The 19,206-nt window shown below is 44.0% G+C and overlaps 2 protein-coding genes across 6 annotated transcripts in view; one reads left to right on the top strand and one right to left on the bottom strand.

Moving 5' to 3' along the window:
* Nucleotides 1-13,047, top strand: part of kif17 (kinesin family member 17) — a 38,517-nt gene extending 25,470 nt beyond the window's left edge. The window contains exons 7-14 of one of the 2 annotated variants that reach the window (XM_039755697.1): nucleotides 2,163-2,304; nucleotides 2,482-2,570; nucleotides 2,700-2,779; nucleotides 2,864-3,092; nucleotides 3,364-3,622; nucleotides 3,718-3,791; nucleotides 4,787-4,913; nucleotides 10,519-13,047. In XM_039755697.1, the coding sequence (XP_039611631.1) occupies nucleotides 2,163-2,304; nucleotides 2,482-2,570; nucleotides 2,700-2,779; nucleotides 2,864-3,092; nucleotides 3,364-3,622; nucleotides 3,718-3,791; nucleotides 4,787-4,913; nucleotides 10,519-10,697 (1,179 nt within the window). In that variant the 3' untranslated portion in view covers nucleotides 10,698-13,047. Of the gene's footprint in view, nucleotides 1-2,162; nucleotides 2,311-2,481; nucleotides 2,571-2,699; nucleotides 2,780-2,863; nucleotides 3,093-3,363; nucleotides 3,623-3,717; nucleotides 3,792-4,786; nucleotides 4,914-10,518 lie in introns of both variants that reach the window. The other variant, XM_039755696.1, reaches the window with a different exon arrangement.
* A 2,793-nt stretch (nucleotides 13,048-15,840) lies between these two features.
* LOC120530905 (polyhomeotic-like protein 2) overlaps nucleotides 15,841-19,206 on the bottom strand; it is a 113,698-nt gene continuing 110,332 nt past the window's right edge. For 3 of the 4 annotated variants that reach the window (XM_039755692.1, XM_039755694.1, XM_039755695.1), the window contains 2 exons: nucleotides 18,573-18,864; nucleotides 15,841-16,638 (listed from right to left, as the gene is read on the bottom strand). In XM_039755692.1, coding sequence (XP_039611626.1) covers nucleotides 16,484-16,638; nucleotides 18,573-18,864 — 447 coding nt within the window. In that variant the 3' untranslated portion in view covers nucleotides 15,841-16,483. The remainder of the gene's footprint in view (nucleotides 16,639-18,572; nucleotides 18,865-19,206) is intronic. The other variant, XM_039755693.1, reaches the window with a different exon arrangement.

Genomic DNA, 19,206 nt, shown 5'->3' with positions numbered 1-19,206 from the left:
CAGACAGACTCCATAAAAGGCACTGTATGAATTATAAGGCCCCAAAAACAGCTGTGGCTGCTCTTGGGACATATTTTGAAGTCTTTGAGTCCGTCAGAACCCAAAATCCAAAGAGGACTGTTTCAGTTAGGTAGAATGACCAGAGGGGACTGGGCAGTCTAATGGTCTGGAATCCCTGCAGATTTTATTTTTTTCTCCAGCCGTCTGGAGTTTTTTTTTGTTTTTTCTGTCCACCCTGGCCACCCTTCTTCACTATGTAAAGCACTTTGAGCTACTTTTTGTATGAAAATGTGCTATATATACTGCTCAAAAGAATTAAAGGAACACTTTTTAATCAGAGTATAGCATAAAGTCAATGAAACTTATGGGATATTAATCTGGTCAGTTAAGTAGCAGAGGGGGTTGTTAATCAGTTTCAGCTGCTGTGGTGTTAATGAAATTAACAACAGATGCACTAGAGGGGCAACAATGAGATGACCCCCAAAACAGGAATGGTTTAACAGGTGGAGACCACTGACATTTTCCCTCCTCATCTTTTCTGACTGTTTCTTCACTAGTTTTGCATTTGGCTACAGTCAGTGTCACTACTGGTAGCATGAGGCGATACCTGGACCCTACAGAGGTTGCACAGGTAGTCCAACTTCTCCAGGATGGCACATCAATACGTGTCATTGCCAGAAGGTTTGCTGTGTCTCCCTGCACAGTCTCAAGGGCATGGAGGAGATTCTAGGAGACAAGCAGTTACTCTAGGAGAGCTGGAGAGGGCCATAGAAGGTCCATAACCCATCAGCAGGACCAGTATCTGCTCCTTTGGGCAAGGAGGAACAGGATGAGCACTGCCAGAGCCCTACAAAATGACCTCCAGCAGGCCACTGGTGTGAATGTCTCTGACCAAACAACCAGAAAGACTTCATGAGGGTGACCCAAGGGCCCCATGTCCTCTAATGGGCCCTGAGCTCACTGCCCAGCAGCATGCAGCTCGATTGGCATTCGCCATAGAATACCAGAATTGGCAGATGCACCACTGGTGCCCTGTGCTTTTACAGATGAGAGCAGGTTCACCCTGAGCACGTGACAGAAGTGAAAGGGTCTGGAGAAGCCATGGAGAACATTATGCTGCCTGTAACATCATTCAGCATGAGCAGTTTGGTGGTGGGTTAATGATTGTCTGGGGAGGCATATCCATGGAGGGTCACACAGACCGCTACAGGCTTGACAAAGGCACCTTGGCTGCCATTAGGTATCAGGATGAAATCCTTGGACCCATTGTCAGACCCTATGCTGGTACAGTGGCTCCTGGTGCACGACAATTCCTGGCCTCATGTGGTGAGAGTATGCAGGCAGTTCCTGGAGGATGAAGGAATTGATACCATTGACTGGCCACCACACTTTCCTGACCTAAATCCAATAGAACACCTCTGGGACATTATGTTTTGGTCCATCCAATGCCACCAGGTTGCACCTCAGACTGTCCAGGAGCTCAGTGATGCCCTGGTCCAGATCTGGGAGGAGATCCCCACAACACCATCTGTCATCTCATTAGAAGCATGCACCGATGTTGTCAGGCATGTATACAAGAACACAGGGGCCATACAAAGTGCTGCGTACAATTTTGAGTTGCTGCAATTAAATTTTGGCAAAATGGACTAGCCTGCCACATAATTTTTTCACTCTGATTTTTGGGGCGTCTTTGAATTCAGGGCTCTGTAGGTTGATCATTTTCATTTCCATCAAACGATGTGGCATCCTTTCGTTCCTAACACATTACCCAGTCTATATCAGTATAGATATCCAGGAGGATTTCTTTTTCCCATTGAGATCTGATGTGTTTTCAAAGTGTTCTTTTAATTTTTTTGAGCTGTTTTAAATAAATGTTGTTGTTGTTTGGACCTTCTCCAAATAGCACATCTCTGCTTTCTGCCTTTGGTATCCTTATGATTGGGGAGCAGCAGGACGTCTGCCCGCTCTCACAGAGGCTGTGGCTGCCTCCATGACAGAAGTGCTTTGTGATGACCGTGGCATCCTACATTTTAGCAAAACCCCTCCACCAACCTTGGTTTCTTATCCCATCTCGTATGCCCAGACCAATGGTGTAGTCGTCAGAGCTTCATTGATGTAGTAGGGTGGACAGTAAGCTCCCTCACGTGTGCTCTCATCCACAGGAGTATGAAAAGAAGTTGTCTCGCATGCAGGCCGAGTATGAGGCGGAGCAGGAGTCCAAGGTGAAGCTTCAGGAGGAAATGGCTTCCCTGCAGCGTTCCTATGAGAAGAAGTTGTCCCAGCTGGAAGATCGCTACATTATGGGTAAAGGCAGGTGTCCACTTTATTAGGCTGAGTCACGCTGGTCACCTGCTCTGTGATGTCCACTTCCCTGGTGGACATTTGCCTCCAACCTTGTTCTGGAGGTTATTTCCGCCTGAAGACATAAATTCACTGCAGTGCTTAGCCTTGTGGGTGATGACCATGCTTTCCTATTTCTAGATACTTCTGCCCCTGAGCCGGAGCTGCCACCCCGTCCAGGCACTGCAGCACCTACTGAAGTCACAGGCGTGGAGCAGGCTTTGGGCAGGGTAAGTAACCTGAACAGCAACACCTTCTAGAAAGAACTTTATCCCTGCTGGAGGTCACTAGAGCGAAGCAGAAATGTACAGCCAAGGAGCCTCTGGGCACTCACATAATTACTGCATTGCTTTTGGCAGCTGCTGGTGGAACAGCACATCAAGGGTGGTCACAAGGACGTGGCAGACATTGGCCCGGAACAGCAGCAGGTCCTGCAAAGGTACCAGTCTTTACAAGGCATTTTGTGGGTTGCTGGCAGGCAGATGCCACCCAAAGCCCCCTCACTGTCTGTGTCTGTCCACAGGCTGCAGATGCTGGAGCAGGAGGTGGTGGGTGGCGAGCAGGCCTCCAACACAGAGCTACAGCAGAGGCATCGGCAGCGGCAGACCCTCGCCGACAAGCGTAAGCAGAACCTGCTGGATGCGTTAGCTGAGGAGTCAGAGGCTGGCAACGATGTGCTTCTCAGTGTCTATGACTCCATCCAGGGGGAGCTGCACGCCAAGAACAGGCAGCTGGAGGCCACCCAGACGAAGGTACGAGTCTTTGTAGGAAGTCTGCAGTGAGGGTGAGCGAGCCTGCCGTGGTGTAATGTGATACCAAGTTCACTGCAGTCCAAGTCGAGAGGCACAGCTGCAAATGATGGCTTAGACCAATACCACCCTGCTGTTGACTCAAAAGACCTCACTATGGTAGAACGTGTACGGGATGGGACCCTGAGCGATTCCTCCCTGGTGACAATCTTGTCATTTTTATCTCTGATGGAGTTCATGGCCCCTACAGCACTCTTGTGTTTCTTCCCAACAGCTGAAGGCAGCACAGATCGAAATCTCTGACCTGCAGTCCGAGTTCCAGTTCGAGCGGATTGACTACTTGGCCACCATCCGCCGGTTGGAGCGGGAAGTGCAGCTCTCACAGCAGATTCTGGAGCGGGTGCAGCCCCTCATCCGGCGTGACTGCAACTACAGCAGCATTGATCGCATCCGCAGCGAGTCGGTGTGGGACGAGGAGAGTGCCACCTGGAGGCTTCCAGAGGCTATGGTGCAGAAGACTACTCTGCCAGCGGGTAAGGGTACCCGTTTAGATGTGATGGTGAGAGTTAACAAACCTAGACAACCATCCTCAGGCGTAATGGCCTTTTTTTTTTTTGTATCATCACAGCGGTCTCAACTCTGGCACAAGGAAAGCAGTCAGGACGGCGAACGTCATCTGCAGAGAGTGGGGAGCTCCTGGTGGTGAGTACAACTGATTTTAGCTACACTCATGTGGACACCAGGCAAACTTTAGCCGGACAAGTGATATTGCGGTCACTAGTGGGAGTATGCCTGGTGCCATCTCAAGGGAATGGGTCTGGACCTCAACAGGGACGTCACTTTGGTTTTCATTTTATGGACCCTTAGTGCCATTAAAGGTTCCTGCTGCCCTTGTGGTCTTGACATTTACAACTTTTACTGCTCGTGTCTTTAATGATTTGCCGGTGTAAACTTGACTTTGTGACACCAACACTCGACTCTAACTTGTAACGGATCCCCGCTAGTGTCCTTTGGGTTCTCACCGGTGGTTCTCAGGTAATTCATTAACTTTTTAACAGATGGGCTCAGTCTTGTCTAGCACTCCTACTGCTCCAAGTATACGAGGTCTGCCTATTAAATAACGAGACTGACACAGTAACTCACTTTTATTTATATAACAATTCTAACGCTTGTCCCCTTCAATATTCTCTCCATTCCCAATTACGCACCATTGCAGTCTTGGTTTCCACTAGTCGATGGTGTGGAGCAGATCAGCTGTTTCAAGACATCTGATGTTTTCTTCTTTACTTCTTTACTGCATCCATTGACTCAAAACGCGTTCCTTTAAGCACTGATTTCAATTTAGGAAAAACACACGTGCATGAGACATGCAGTCTTCCCTGTAAACCTCAGTATTATTTGAAAAGATTCTGTTGGTATTTTGTTCAATTTATTAAAAAATTCAAATTGACGGCATTGCTCAACTTTTAAACTTTGCACGATTCCAGCACACAAGGGAATTTCACACAACTGCATTAAACGGTGACTGACAATCAACTAAACGGCAGAGAGTGTTGTCGTTTGTCATGCAGGTTTGGACCGGTTTAAACCTACATGACAAGTTCTCACTGCTTTGTTTAAGAGATAGAAACACAGTCTCGTTATTTAATAGACAGACCTCGTATGTTCAGGAGTGTGATATTAATGCCTCTTGACAGGAAGAAGACCGCTACAAGCAGATGCTGAACCGCAGCGATAGCGAGAACATCGCCAGCAACTACTTCCGCCCCCGACGCGCCTCACAGATTCTGAATTCTGACCCCATGAAGAGCCTCACTCTTGCCAGTAAGTTGTCCTGCTACGCTCTCACTACTGATACTTTATGTATTATACAGGGAGTGCAGAATTATTAGGCAAGTGAGTATTTTGACCATATCATCATTTTTAATGCGTATATTCCAACTCCAAGCTGTATTAACTTGAATGCTTATTGGATTTAAGCACGTCAGGTGATGTGTATTTGTGTAATGAGGGAGGGTGTGGCCTAAGGAGATCAACACCCTATATCAAGGTGTGCAGAATTATTAGGCAGCTAGTTTTCCTCAGGCAAAATGGGCCAAAAAAGAGATTTAACTGACTCTGAAAAGTCAAAAATTGTAAAAAGTCTTTCAGAGGGATGCAGCACTTTTGGAATTGCTAAGATATTGGTGTGTGATCACAGAACCATCAAACATTTTGTTGCAAATAGTCAACAGGGTCGCAAGAAACGTGTTGAGAACAAAAGACGCAAATTAGCTGCCAAAGATTTGAGAAGAATCAAACGTGAAGCTACCAGGAACCCATTATCCTCCAGTACTTTCATATTCCAGAGCTGCAACCTACCTGGAGTGCCCAGAAGTACAAGGTGTTCAGTGCTCAAAGACATGGCCAAGGTAAGGAGGGCTGAAACCCAACCACCACTGAACAAGAAACATAAGTTGAAACGTCAAAACTGGGCCAAGAAATATCTGAAGACAGATTTTTTCAAAGGTTTTATGGACCGATGAGATGAGAGTGACTCTTGATGGACCAGATGGATGGACCTGTGGATCAGTAATGGGCACAGAGCTCCACTCCAACGTGGAGGTGGGGTACTGGTATGAGCTGGTATTTTTAAAGATGAGCTAGTTGGACCTTTTGCATTGAAGATGAACTCAAAATCAACTCCCAAACCTACTGCCAGTTTTTGAAGACACTTTCTTCAAACAGTGATACAGGAAAAAGACCATGATTTTTATGCAGGCCAATGCTCCATCACTTGCATCGAAGTTCTCCACTGTGTGGCCAGCCAGTAAAGGCCTTAAAGATGAAGGAATAATGACATGGCCCCCCTTCCTCATCTGACCTAAACCCTATCGAGAACTTGTGGGCACTTCTTAAACGCTAGATTTACGGGGGAGAAAAACAATACACCTCTCTGAAGAGTGTCTGGGAGGCTGTAGTCACTGCTCCACAAAAAGCTGATCGTCAACAGATCAAGAAACTGACAGACTCCATGAATGGAAAGGCTTATGACTGTTATTGGAAAGAAGGGTGGCTATATTGGTCATTGATTGATTGATTTATTTTTTTTTAAATGTCAGAGATGTTTATTTGTAAATTTTGAGGTGTTTGTTTATTATTCTCACTATAACAGATGAAAATAAACAAGTGAGATGGGAAAATTTTCATTTTTCCTTTAGTTGCATAATAAATCTGCACACTAATAGTTGCCTAATAATTGTGCGCACATATGTATTCCCCTGATGATGTTCACACTCACATTTCGGTTGTGAAACATTCAGGTTTCAGGTTTATTAACATTTTGGATTGACTGATAGCACTGTGTTTGTTCCATATTAAAATTAATCCTCAAAAATACAACTTGCCTAATAATTCTGCACTCCCTGTATGCTGCTTAAAAAATTAAAGGCACACTTTTTAATCTGAGTATAGCATCAAGTCAGTGACACTTCTGGGCTATTGATCTGGTCAGCTAAGTAGCAGAGGGGCTTGTTAATCAGTTTCAGCTGCTTTGGTGTAAATGAAATTATCAACAGGTGCACTAGAGGGGCAACACTGAGACGACCCCCAAAACAGGAATGAATGGTTTAACAGGTGGAGGCCACTGACATTTTTCCCTCCTTATCTGTTTTTTCACTCGCTTTTCATTTGGCTATGGTCAGTGTCACTACTGGTAGCATGAGGCGATACCTGGACCCTACAGAGGTGGCACAGGTAGTCCAACTTCTCCAGGATGGCACATCAATGCGTGCCATTGCTAGAAGGTTTACTGTGTCTCCCAGCACAGTCTCAAGGGCAAGGAGGAGATTCCATGAGACAGGCAGTTACTCTAGGAGAGCTGGACAGGGACGTAGAAGGTCCTTAACCCATCAGCAGGAATGGTATCTGCTCCTTTGGGCAAGGAGGAACAGGCTGAACACTGCCAGAGCCTACAAAATGACCTCCAGCAGGGCACTGGTGTGAATGTCTGTGGCCAAACAATCAGAATCAGACTTCATGAGGGTGGCCGGAGGGCCCGACTTCCTCTAGTGGTCTCTGTGCTCACTGCCTGGCACCGTGGAGCTCGACTGGCATATGCCATAGAATACCAGAATTGGCAGGCCCACTACTGGCACCCGGTGCTTTTCACAGATGAGAGCAGGTTCACCCTGAGCACATGTGACAGACGTGAAAGGGTCTGGAGAAGCCGTGGAGAACATTATGCTGCCTGTAACATCGTTCAGCATGACCGGTTTGGTGGTGGGTCAGTGATGGTCTGGGGAGGCATATCCATGAAGGGACGCACAGACCTCTACAGGCTAGACAACGGCACCTTGACTGCCATTAGGTATCGAGATGAAATCCTTGGATCCATTGCCAGACCCTATGGTGGTGCAGTGGGTCCTGGGTTCCTACTGGTGCACAACAATGTCCGGCCTCATGTGGCGAGAGTATGCAGGCAGTTCCTGGAAGATGAAGGAATTGATACCATTGACTGGCCTCTACGCTCACTCACCTGACCTCAATCCAATAGAACACCTCTGGGTGGGACATTATGCTTCGGTCCATCAGATGCTGCCAGGTTGCACCTCAGACTGTCCAGGAGCTCAGTGATGTCCTGGTTCAGATCTAAGAGGAGATCCCCCAGGACATCATGATTGTCTCATTAGGAGTATGAGACATTGTCATGCATGCATACAAGCACGTGGGGGACATACAAACTACGGAGTACGATTTGGAGTTCGGCAAAATGGAATTTCAACCAAATGGACTGGCCTGCCTGCTGCATCATTTTTTCCCTTTGATTTTCAGGGGGTCTTTGAATGTAGCCCTCTGTAGGTTGATAATTTTCATTTCCATCAAATGATGTGGCATCCTTTCATTCCTAACACCTTACCCAGTCCATAGCAGTAGAGATATCCAGGAGGATTTTTTTCCCATTAACATCTGATGTGTTTTCAAAGTGTTCCTTTAATATTTTTCAGCAGTTTATATACAGTGTCTTTAATAATTGTCAGTCACTACGACAGCAGCTTCTCTGTAGCCTGTAGAGCAGGAAGCTCAGCTGAATCCCACTGCACACCTAAACCTGTGTGTAAGAACCACTAGCCATCATTTACACTGATGATCCAAAACATTATGAGCACTGACCTATGGAGCGAATGACACTGACCATCTCATAACAATGGCACAGGTAAGCCGACCTTGGGTACGTGTAGTCAACGTTTTGAATGCAGAAGATATGGGCTGGTGTGAAGACTTGACTGACTCCAGTCAAGACAACTGATTCAAAGAGCAAGGCATGTGGGGTGCTCATGTTCATCTGAGCAGGGAAAACTACAAACTACCAACAGAGCGTTGGGCAGTCAAGACCCATCGATGCAGCAGGTCAACAAAGGCTGCCCCGGCTGGTAAGAACCAACAGAATGACGACTGTGACAACTCGCAGATCATTTTATTGATGATTATAGAACTAATGTGTCACAACACACAGTGCATCAAACCCTGTTCACTGTCAAAAGCACCTACAATGGTCATGCACATTGCAGAACTAGACCTTGGTTTGATGGAAGATCATCTGGTCCAACGAATCCCACTTTCTGTTGCATCTTGTGGACAGCTGGGTACGTGTATGTCATTTACCTGCAAAAGAGACGGCACCATAGGAAGACGACAAGCCAGTGGAGGGAGTGTGATATTTTGGGCAATGCTCTGCTGGAGAACCTTTGTTAATTTGACATGTGCCACCTACTTAAACATCATTGCAGACCAGGTACACTTCTTTATGGCAATGGTATTCCCCAATGGAAGTGGCATCTTTCAGCAGGATAATGCACCCTGTCACACTGCACAGATTGTTCAGGAATGGTTTGAGGAACATGATGAAGAGTTCAAAGCTATGTCCTGGACTCTGTATTCCCCAATCTCAGTCCAGTTGAGCATCTTTGGGATGGATTGGAACAATAAATGTTATGTAACTTACCTAACAGGAGTTGGAGGATCTGCTCATGCCAGATAGCACTGGGCATCTCCAGAGAGCTTGTAGCCTCCATTGCCTCATGGAGCCATTTTGGTGGCACATGGAGGAGCAACAGCATATTAGGCAGGTGGTCATAAGGTTTTGGCTCATCAGTGTATTCATGAGATTATCAATTTATCCATGAGACTATTGGGGATTTGTAGTTTTAAAGATTCTGGAGTACAAGCTGTTGAGGAAGTTTCCTTACAGTTTCTTTACAGCCTTTGTCGATTTTCGTAAAGCGTAGGATTCAGTTTATCGAATTGCCCTGTGGGACATCCCGAGACTTTGCGGGATCCCATCAAGGTTGCTGGATATCATGGCTAACCTGTACACTGGTACTGCGAGTGCTGTACAGAGTGGAGGCAGAACCTCTGCGTTGTTCCTAGTTGATTCTTTGCTCCTACTCTGTTTAGTGATTGCATGGACTGGGTGTTGGGCAAGGTCATGGAGTCCAGCGGCTGTGGGGCATCTGTTGTTGATAAAAAAAAAAAGATTCACTGATCTTGACTTTGCTGATAATGCTGTGATCTTCGTGGAGTCAATGGAGGCTCGGAGAGACTGAGTGAGGAGTCTGAGTGTATGCGCTTGATAAAACCCAAGATCCAGGCCTTTAATGACCTCTTGGGCACAGACATCAGCAGTGTGTCTGTCTGCGGACAGAATGTCAACCGCATTGAGAGGTTTACTCATACATACAGTGAGTCACATCTCTGATGACTCTTCCTATGAAGTCAGTAGACGGATTGGGAGAGCATGAGGGGTCATGAGGTCACTGGGAATGGGTGGGCGACGCTCCCGATATCTATGCAAACGGACGAAGGTCCAAGTCTTTAGAGTCCTGGCACTTCCTGTTTTGCTATATGGTTGCGAGACATGGGCGCGATCCAGTGACCTGAGACAAAGACTGGACTTCTTTGGCACTGTGTCTCTTCTGAGAATCCTTGGGTGCCGCTGGTTTGACTTTGTGTCGAGCAAGTGGTTATTAACAAAGTCCCGAATGAGACACATTGCCAGCAGTTACGACACTGTGGCCATGTAGCGCGATTCTCTCGAGGACTCGAGTGGCTGGACCAGGCCAAAGGGACACTCGCATAACACCTTGCCGCAACAGATAGACGGTCATTTCCAGAGGGTGCGTCTATCTGGGGGGTTGCCAACTGGGATCCTGAGCTGTTTTGTCATGGGGTGGGTACAGCAATGCGCCATATCAGTGCATGCTCCCCAACATGACCGGACCTGTTGTTGAGAACTTCCATGGAAAATTAAGCCTTTCAATGGAACACATGCACTCGAGTTGTCAGTGGTCAAAATACCATGGAGACTGAAAGAGAAGGTACCCTCACTTTTGGGGTGTTCTCCAAGGGTTTCTTTAAAGGTACCACTAACTGTTGTTTTGCTCCTCCACAGCATTTCACAACAATGGACTTCACCACTTGACTTCTAGCGGCAACAGCATCTCTCCAACCTCCACTGCAGATGGTGTGCCACTTCGGCCCTACCGCCTGGAGTCCCTTGAGTTGCCCCCTCCTGGATCCAAAACCAAGCGAAAGAAGAGCAGAGGCAACATCCATATGGATGGATTCTGACCAGCAAAAGGCCCAAAAGGAAAAGCCAAGTTGCTCTGAAGTAACTGGAGACTGTACCTCAATGGTGGCCTAGCGATGAGCAGCACGTTGGATTGTCCTTCTGGGTGCAAGGTCGAGCAGAAAAGAGACATTGGCACAGAAAAGCTAGAGAATAATAAAAACAAAGCCAAGCAAGAGTGTGGGATGGGGAACCAGAACAGAAAACTCTGGGAATCACAGGGACTGCTGTTCCATGAGGTCAGTCTAGAAAGATTAGGGGAGAATCCTGTGCGGCTATTGGACAAACCGGTGGGCCAGGCTACTGTGGGTGTGTTAGTGCCACATATCACATTAACACACTCCATGGTCACCCATACACTTATAGCTAATTACTACATGGATGTGCAAGCCCCCAAAACACTGCCACTATCTGGAGACATGCAGTAGAAGGAATTGCAATAGTTAAGTGACCACTCTGAGTTAGCCAGTGTGGGCAGTGTAAACTAGAAGAGTGAAGCAAGCTGACACATAAAATGGGTAGCTAAGATACAGAGTGGGCAAGAGCTGGCCAGATGAGGGGGGGCACAGCATACCACAATAAAGAATAACGTTCTGAAGATGGACATTTTGGCCTCATTCTTCATGTGTTACTGATAAGTTGCATCAGCTGTATGTGCCAGCAAAGATGGACTGCAGTGTGTTAACAATGGCACAGAGACCCTCCATGTCACTGCTCATCTGGAGGTGGAGGTCAGCAGGCTAAGGCACTGCCCTTCAGTTTCTCAACACCAGCGCAGACTTTACATTATTTTTACTACAAATGTACAAATCTGACAGCTCTGACTGTTGCCACATTTCTGTAACTGGGGCTGCAGCCAGGGTCAGTGCTGAAGTGCTAAGATGGTAACCTTTTGTTTTACAGTGTCAGTGCCCTGGGCTGGGAGCATCATGGGCTTTTTTCATGGACAGGTTTGGAACTTTTCAGGTCAAAATGGTTTATTCACAAACATTCTACACCGTAGAGGCGGTGGCTGCGCAAAATTGTGTTCTGAAGTTAATCGCTTTCTATAAATTAAAAAAAAATATATATCTTAGCCCGCACTGGTGCTTTACAATGGAGGGTATGGGGCACAGAGGAAAACCTTAAAAAAATGACCAGACACACACAGTTGTTGTGTACTGATCACAGTCTAGGATTACACAAACCTTGTAAAATAGTCTAGATGTATCATTTTTTGAATAAAAACAACCCAATATTATGAGATGCAGCCATTTTTTTGAAAGAAGACCAGTCATGTGTGATAACTCAGCACTTAGTATTCACCCCTCAAATGACGAAATCACAGTAAACGCTTCATGCCATGGGGCTGGCTTGGTTTAGTTTTACTTCTGTCCTTATGGGAGAATTCACACGAGTGAACCACGAATATGTGATACAATTAATATTTCCAGATCCTTTTTGTTGTCACAAACATGCATTGGAAACACGGAAGGCGCGAATCAATACTCAACCGGTGTCTTGGCTTGAAAAAAGGGCACATTAGGTACATTTTTCACAGTCTCCTCTGTGCCCCGTACCCTCTATTGTAAAGCGCCAGAGCGGGACACACACACACACACACACATATATTAATTTATAGAAAGCATTTAACTTTAGAACACAATTTTGTGTGACAAATACATCACCAGCATGTTTGTGAAGAAATAACTTTAGACTTAAAAACTACTTAAGAACTCGGATCGGTCATTAATAACATAACACCTTTCACACTAGCACTCAGGCCCTGGTTAAAATATCCTCGCTCAATTTTAAAAGTTCAGAGACGTCTGCTCAGGATTTAGTCAGCTAAAGCAGTCAAGACTGACGCCTACAAAGTCACACAGGATGCTTACTTAGCTGCACACAGAAGCAGAAGCTCTCACTTCACTAAATGCAACCAAAGACTGACAATGCATCGATGAAATGACACTCGGATGAAGATCTGTGGCCTGGGCTGCCACCTTCCACCTGCTTTACACGTCGTTCTTCTTTACAGTCGTCCACCGCGTTATTACATTACAAACATTTAAACACTTGAGGAATGTCCCCTCCACTTGCCAGCATTGAGTGAAAGGAGCCATAGAGGAAAAGTTTGGGATTTTTGAAGTCAAAAGTTATTCATTCACAGTCATACTAAATATTAATTTGCCACATTGAACTGTGTTCTGAAGTGAAGGTTATTTTATTTATTTTAAAAATACTTTGTTCTTGGAGCTTACATATGTACTGCAGGGTACCAGGATCTGTAGGTGAATGAAAAAGCCTTAAAACTTCATACATCCGCTTTGAAGCGGCAAACAGTTGAACTACAGAAAACATGCCTTCCACACTTACAAGGCATCCTCATGCTAATGAAAGGAAACTAGAAATAATTATTTCATCAGATAATTGGAACTATTTTTCTTGAGGTTAGAATACATTTCCTGCTCGCTTGTCTGCTTCCAGCCACCATTTTTTTATGGAGTTTAGGCATAAATTAGAAAGTTGATCAGCACAAAATCAAACGTGTTCAACGCTGTTTAGAGCAATTTGGCCTTTCATGAAAAACGTGCATATCCACTGAAACTTAAAGTGCTGACAGTTTCCGTCAAACTCCTGTTACTGCCTGTAGCTCTTAGGTTGGATGTGAACACTCAAACGAAAGAGGTTTTAGTTCTCACTTCACCACAGACGAAATGCGTTTCTGGTCGCCCATTATTAAAGTCAACTGCAGTTCCAAACATATTTAAAGTGAGTGATTTCACTGCGGATGCAAGTGAAGCGAGCAGAGATGTATAGCAGTAGGATATTAACAATGCAAATGTTGTTATATAGCAGGTTGGCTAATGGATGGAATTTACTAGCAAAGTGAATACTGTATAGACGAGTAACTCTTCTGTAGGGCAGCAAGGTAGAACAATCATTACTGGTGTGGCTTCACTGACCTAATGTCATGTGTTTGACTCGTGTTCCTGATTGGTGTCTGTGTGGAGTTTGCACGTTCTCCCATACTTAACACAAACAAAGCCATAAAGATAATTTGAACGGGGAGATTCCAGGTTAGCATGACTGGGACTGTGCATGTATGTCAGTTACTCCTGCAATGGACTGGCCAGCATTTTACATAATGAACTGCAGAGCCAGTTTTCTTTCAAAAATGGCAGAATCTCACAAACAGTTTTGACTTTTTTCCATGGATACACCGTTTTACAGTATTTGCACAACCTCACAACAAGGATTAATACCGGATAACATACTTGCCTTGAAAAATGGACGCATTTGGCTAGTTTAAACCTTTTTCTTTTCCAGGTTTGGACACTGGTACTATTCATCCCCATTGTAAACTGCAAGAACAAAACATGTCATTTTTAAAATGTATAAAAAATACTTCCACTTTAGAGCAGTTTTACGCTGCAAATGAATACACACAGTCAAGAAATAACTGAATTGAAACATCGGGACCTTGCGCAACAAAACACCTTGTGTCAAGCAGGAGGAATTCTTTGCTGCCCACAGCCCTCTTTGGAGATCAACATGCAAGTCTGAGATCACAAAACCAACAGATTTAGCAAAGTCTTGAGGCCTGCAAATGCCACTAAAAGCGTTGGTACACTTCCACTATTACAACAAAGAATTACAATTTGTTAAAACTGACAAAAGTAATTGGCATCCACCATTCTTTGTTCCATATTCCAGAGTAGACCCTTGTAATCTGATTTATGACCCAACATATTAAATGAGAATGGCATGGACAAAATTACTGTGACCTCAAATAAAACATTTTTAGTTGGCCCTTCTTTAGAAATAACTGCAATGAAGCACTTTTGGTAGTCTTGAGAAGATTCCTTAACTGGTTACTTAGTCCTCTTCTTCAGTTCTCTTTGGTTTCATGGGCTCCTTATCCCAAATGGGAGATTCCATTCTTTCCCTGGATGTTCAGATGGATTTAGATCAGGATACTTCAGAACATTCTAGTGTTTCCCTTTCAGCCATTCTTAGGTGCACCGAGATGGAGGTTTTTGGGTCATTATGAAGCTGGACGACCCATGGCTGCAGCAAGGCTGTACATTATGGTTTGCTCCAGAAAGCCTTGATAATCTTCTGCACAAGTTCAAGGCAGTCGGTGCCTGAGGCAGCACAGCAAACCCCAGAACTTTGACCCTCCTCCTGCTTTGTAAGCATTGTTTTCCCTGCTATGAACAAAGAGCTGCTGTACCTTACCAAGGAGATAATTTAGTTTCATCCATCTAGAGGACATTCTCCCAGAAGGACTTCAACATGCATTTTAACAAACGCCAGTCAGGTTTTTTTTTTTATGTCGGGGCCTTCTACCATGGAGACCACCTTCATTCAGACAGTGGCAATTGGTGTGATATTAAACCATATTACTGCGATCTTGGAGGTCAGCAAGAGCCCATCTTGAAGTTTTCTTCGATTCCCACCAATCAAACTATCCTGTATAATTTAGCATCAGTTTTCCTCTTGTGGGCACATCCAGTTTGGCTATGGTCCCATAATCCTTAAACTTCTTGATATTAGCTTACATGGCCACAAGAACATGAGGCTCTTTGGATACAGTCTTCACCATGGCTGGCCAGTGCCTCCTTCAGTTCATCTTCAGTACAATGCACACAGTGACACTGCACTCCATTCACAGATGCCAAGTGACCGATTACAGATGTCTGCATGAGATATTACAATGTACTTATGTCTTAACCTCCAAGGGTCTCAATTTTGTCTAAGACATTTACGTTTTATTATTTCCTAAATCAGAGTTCCTTCACTTTGGAATAAAATCGGTGTACACCAATTATTTTTGTTAGTTTCAACACCAGTTTTCAGTGGAAGGGCACCAACACTTTTAGGACTGTCTGTACTGGACTCCATTCAAGCCACTGACTTCTCTTTTGGCTGATCAGAAAGCAATAACTGCACTCTGCTATGGTAAAAACTGCCATCTCGGAACGTGTGACCATGACTATAAAGAAGGCACAAAGGTCAGACTAAAAATCTGACTGCACATGCAAAATACAGAAACGAAAAGCACACACCCCCTTGGAAACTTGTTTTTAATTTTACAAGTTAAAAAGTTTTATATTACAAAAGATCTTTTGATAAATACAAATTTTAAACATTTTTAAACCAAAAAAAAAAAAGCACCAAAGTCTTGCTTCTGGTCACTGCCCAGCTTGACATGGCTCTTCTCTCATCCCTCTGCCCAGGGCCTATGACAGACTTAGTGTTAGAAAGCACCAAGACAGAGAACATATGTTCCCATTTTTACAAGAGGAAGATGATATTGATATGAACATGCCCAATGCCTAGAATTTTAGACATTTAGGACCATGTTTGATGGGGACAAGATTCACACCTCCAGATATGTGAGCAGCTAATGCTCTAGTGTCAACCATGACCACGGGCAACATGTCTGGTGATTCAGGTCAAATTCTGATCTGTTGTCTACTGTGTTTCAATGAAAGGGCTACTCAAACTAACAAAGCACATAACAATAAACAGAAGGTGGGGACAAGTGTCTTACTGAATGTTCTTTTCACATTAGTTGACGTTTCCATTTTCTTCAAAAAGGGGATGGACAGAAAAAAATTAAATTGCAGAAACACATGTGAGCAAAACAGGCAGGCCTTTACTTGGTCATCTTATGGCAGTGGTTAGGATATTTCTGGAACGTGTCGAGTAAACCAACTATTGACAGCAGACAATTTGTCTGGTAGAAATGTTATTTTCCAAGTCGGTTTCTTATGGCCCTTTCCTGTGCTGCATACAAGGGTTAAGAGTCCTTCAGCATACTGATTCGAGCATATATCTTGAGAGCAGGACCCAGCTTGATGTTCATGGCACTCATAAGGTGATCCTCCTTCAGCAGCAGCAGTGCCTGACCATCTATTTCCTGAGAACGAAACTCATCAGCAATCTCCTGGCAGCCTAGAAGCAGATATATCAGATGAAAATTTTAATGGTCAGTATCCTTACTGGCAAGAATTGTTCAAAAATACTTCTGACATTTTCTTTTGTCTAACCAAGCTAACCTACCCGAAATCAGCACTCTGACAACATTAAAAGGAATACTCCAAGCAAAAAAGATTGTCACAGCGATACTCACTCCATGCAGTTTGCAGAGATTGCAGAGAAAATATTCATGCAGAATGTAAATAAAGTCTAGGGTGATCACTGTTGGACAACAGCAAACATCAAAAACACCCATTAAAAAGAACTCTGTGTCATTAGTGTTGCACTCATGATGTAAGCATACATCTGCATGACCAGACATGTGGATTACGTGACGAGCGTAACAAGATTTTGTTCAATAATGTTTAGTGTTAAGAGTTGGTCACCACAGTTTCTGAACAAGTAAAAGTATTTCTGTGCTTCCTGAAAACATTTAAGAAAAAAAAAAACATTTTCGGGATTGTACTCAAATTCATGCCCAAGCTCAATGGTGTAGTTGCATGTGATCTACAGTGTTGTAGTTTATACTGCATTTACATAAGGGAAACTTCAAGCAAGAGAATTCAAGTTGGAGATCTTAGTGATAACTTACCACTTCTAAATTAGCATAGGTGAGACACAATGCTGACCTCTCATAAAATTAAAAACAAACTCGGCAACAAATGGCCAAATTACATTTGGATGAGGCAGTATGTAACTTTTTTTTTATACATTCACCCAAAAAAAGAAAAAAAAAAAGTAATTGCTTTTTGCAGTGAGGAGCAAGCAACTTACTTTGTGATTCTTCTAAATACAAATAAACTAGAAGACATGGTGTGAAATGAAGTAGCACCAAGCATGCAAACACAACAAGGTCAGCAAGTTGTCAACTTAAATGCTACAGCAGATGTACAAAAGACAAGTCATTTTCATAAGTAAATGCAGCCCACAAAACAATAACCCATATATCAGTAGCTCTTCCTGAATATTTATTTGTGTCCATCTACAGCAGGCAGAAGATCTGTCTATTAGCACTTTCCCCAAGCACCTTTTTTATACAAAAACCACATCTGTACCTCTGGGACAGCTTGTAAATATAAGAAAATAGGAAAACTGAAAAACCACAGAAAGGGTCAAGAATTATGGCAACAGCCATATTAAGTATTTAGAAAGGAGTGTGCATACTGGACAGCAACATAGTGCAGCAGTAAATGCTGCCTAATTGATGTGGCTCTCTGCATTTAAATCCTGAGCCTAGTCACTGCCAGGGTGAAGAATATATGCTTCTCCAGGGTTCTTCCAAGAGGTGTGTGTTAGGGTAACTGCGGATTCTAAAGTGGCCCAATGTGGCAAGTGCAGAAGTGGGATGAAAAAGTGCATTGTCTAGGGCTGGATTTTGCCTTGTGCTCCAAAGCTCTGTGACATGACTGGATTATGTAGGTTTTAAAAATATGTTACATAAGCCACAAAATAACCGTTACCAATACATGAATCACATGCAACTGAAAGCTAGAACTAGTTTGCACCACTACTTGCACTGTGCATCAAGGCGCAGAATAGCACAAAGCTCACTCAGAATATGTTTTACATTCTGCCACATCAATATTTGTTTGACTCTTAACATATATACCATGGCCTTTCAGGCCTCTCTTCACTTTTTACAAATTCTGCTGATTCTTGCTGTTTACCCGATATGTGCTCATGACTTTGTGGGAATTGCACTGACAACATATAAAAGATGAGCCATAATACAAACTGCTTTACTAGATCACTGTAAAATCATCCCAAGAGATAGTGGAATGTCACCTACACAGTAACAAACACTCAGGTTATAAAATACAAGGTTGGCCTTTATCTGCTGCATAAAGACAACCTCTGGGAATTACTTCTTTCTACTGCTGACTTCCACCTTTACTAGACTTTTTACATACCTGGCAAGGAGCGGATGAACTCATAAACATCCTCCACATTCCACTTGGTTGGGTCGCTAGGCAGGAAGTGTTGTGTTAGCAGAGGCAGCTCCCTTGCACTGCTCTCCTGGGCATCAGAACCTCGCTCCCCTTGTCGCCTGAGAAGAGGTCCAGAACTGGCAGCTGACAGAGGGGATGGTGGCTCCTCATAACTAGAGATATCAGAGCCCTGACTGGACTCCCGGCTAGGGTGTGAAGGAAGAGGGGAGGGAGCAGCCAGGCTCCCTGAAGTCTGTAGTGGCAGATTTGGCTGCTGGGAAGAGAGAGGAGAGAAAAAAAAAAAAAAAAAGACACCACAAACATTCAGGAAAAAGCAAAAGATCAGGACATTAGAATTTGACAAATGTACATTAATCTGTATAGGAATTGTAGACTGTTTAGAGATTAGTCATTTAATAGCATATAATGTAAAACCAACAATTTAAATTACTTTTCTGCTCTTAAACATTTCCCATATTTTACAGTAATTGTTCCAAATCTGCTTAAAAAGAATGCTATATTATTGTCTTTACAATACTTTGCCCACTTAAGATAACTGAGAATTATCAATCGGTGAGATTAAGCAGGAAACTACTCCTCTGGCTATATTATAATG

This window comes from Polypterus senegalus, chromosome 6 (assembly GCF_016835505.1).
Source record: "Polypterus senegalus isolate Bchr_013 chromosome 6, ASM1683550v1, whole genome shotgun sequence".
Taxonomy (NCBI): domain Eukaryota; kingdom Metazoa; phylum Chordata; class Cladistia; order Polypteriformes; family Polypteridae; genus Polypterus; species Polypterus senegalus.
This window is presented reverse-complemented; position numbering and strand designations above follow the sequence as displayed.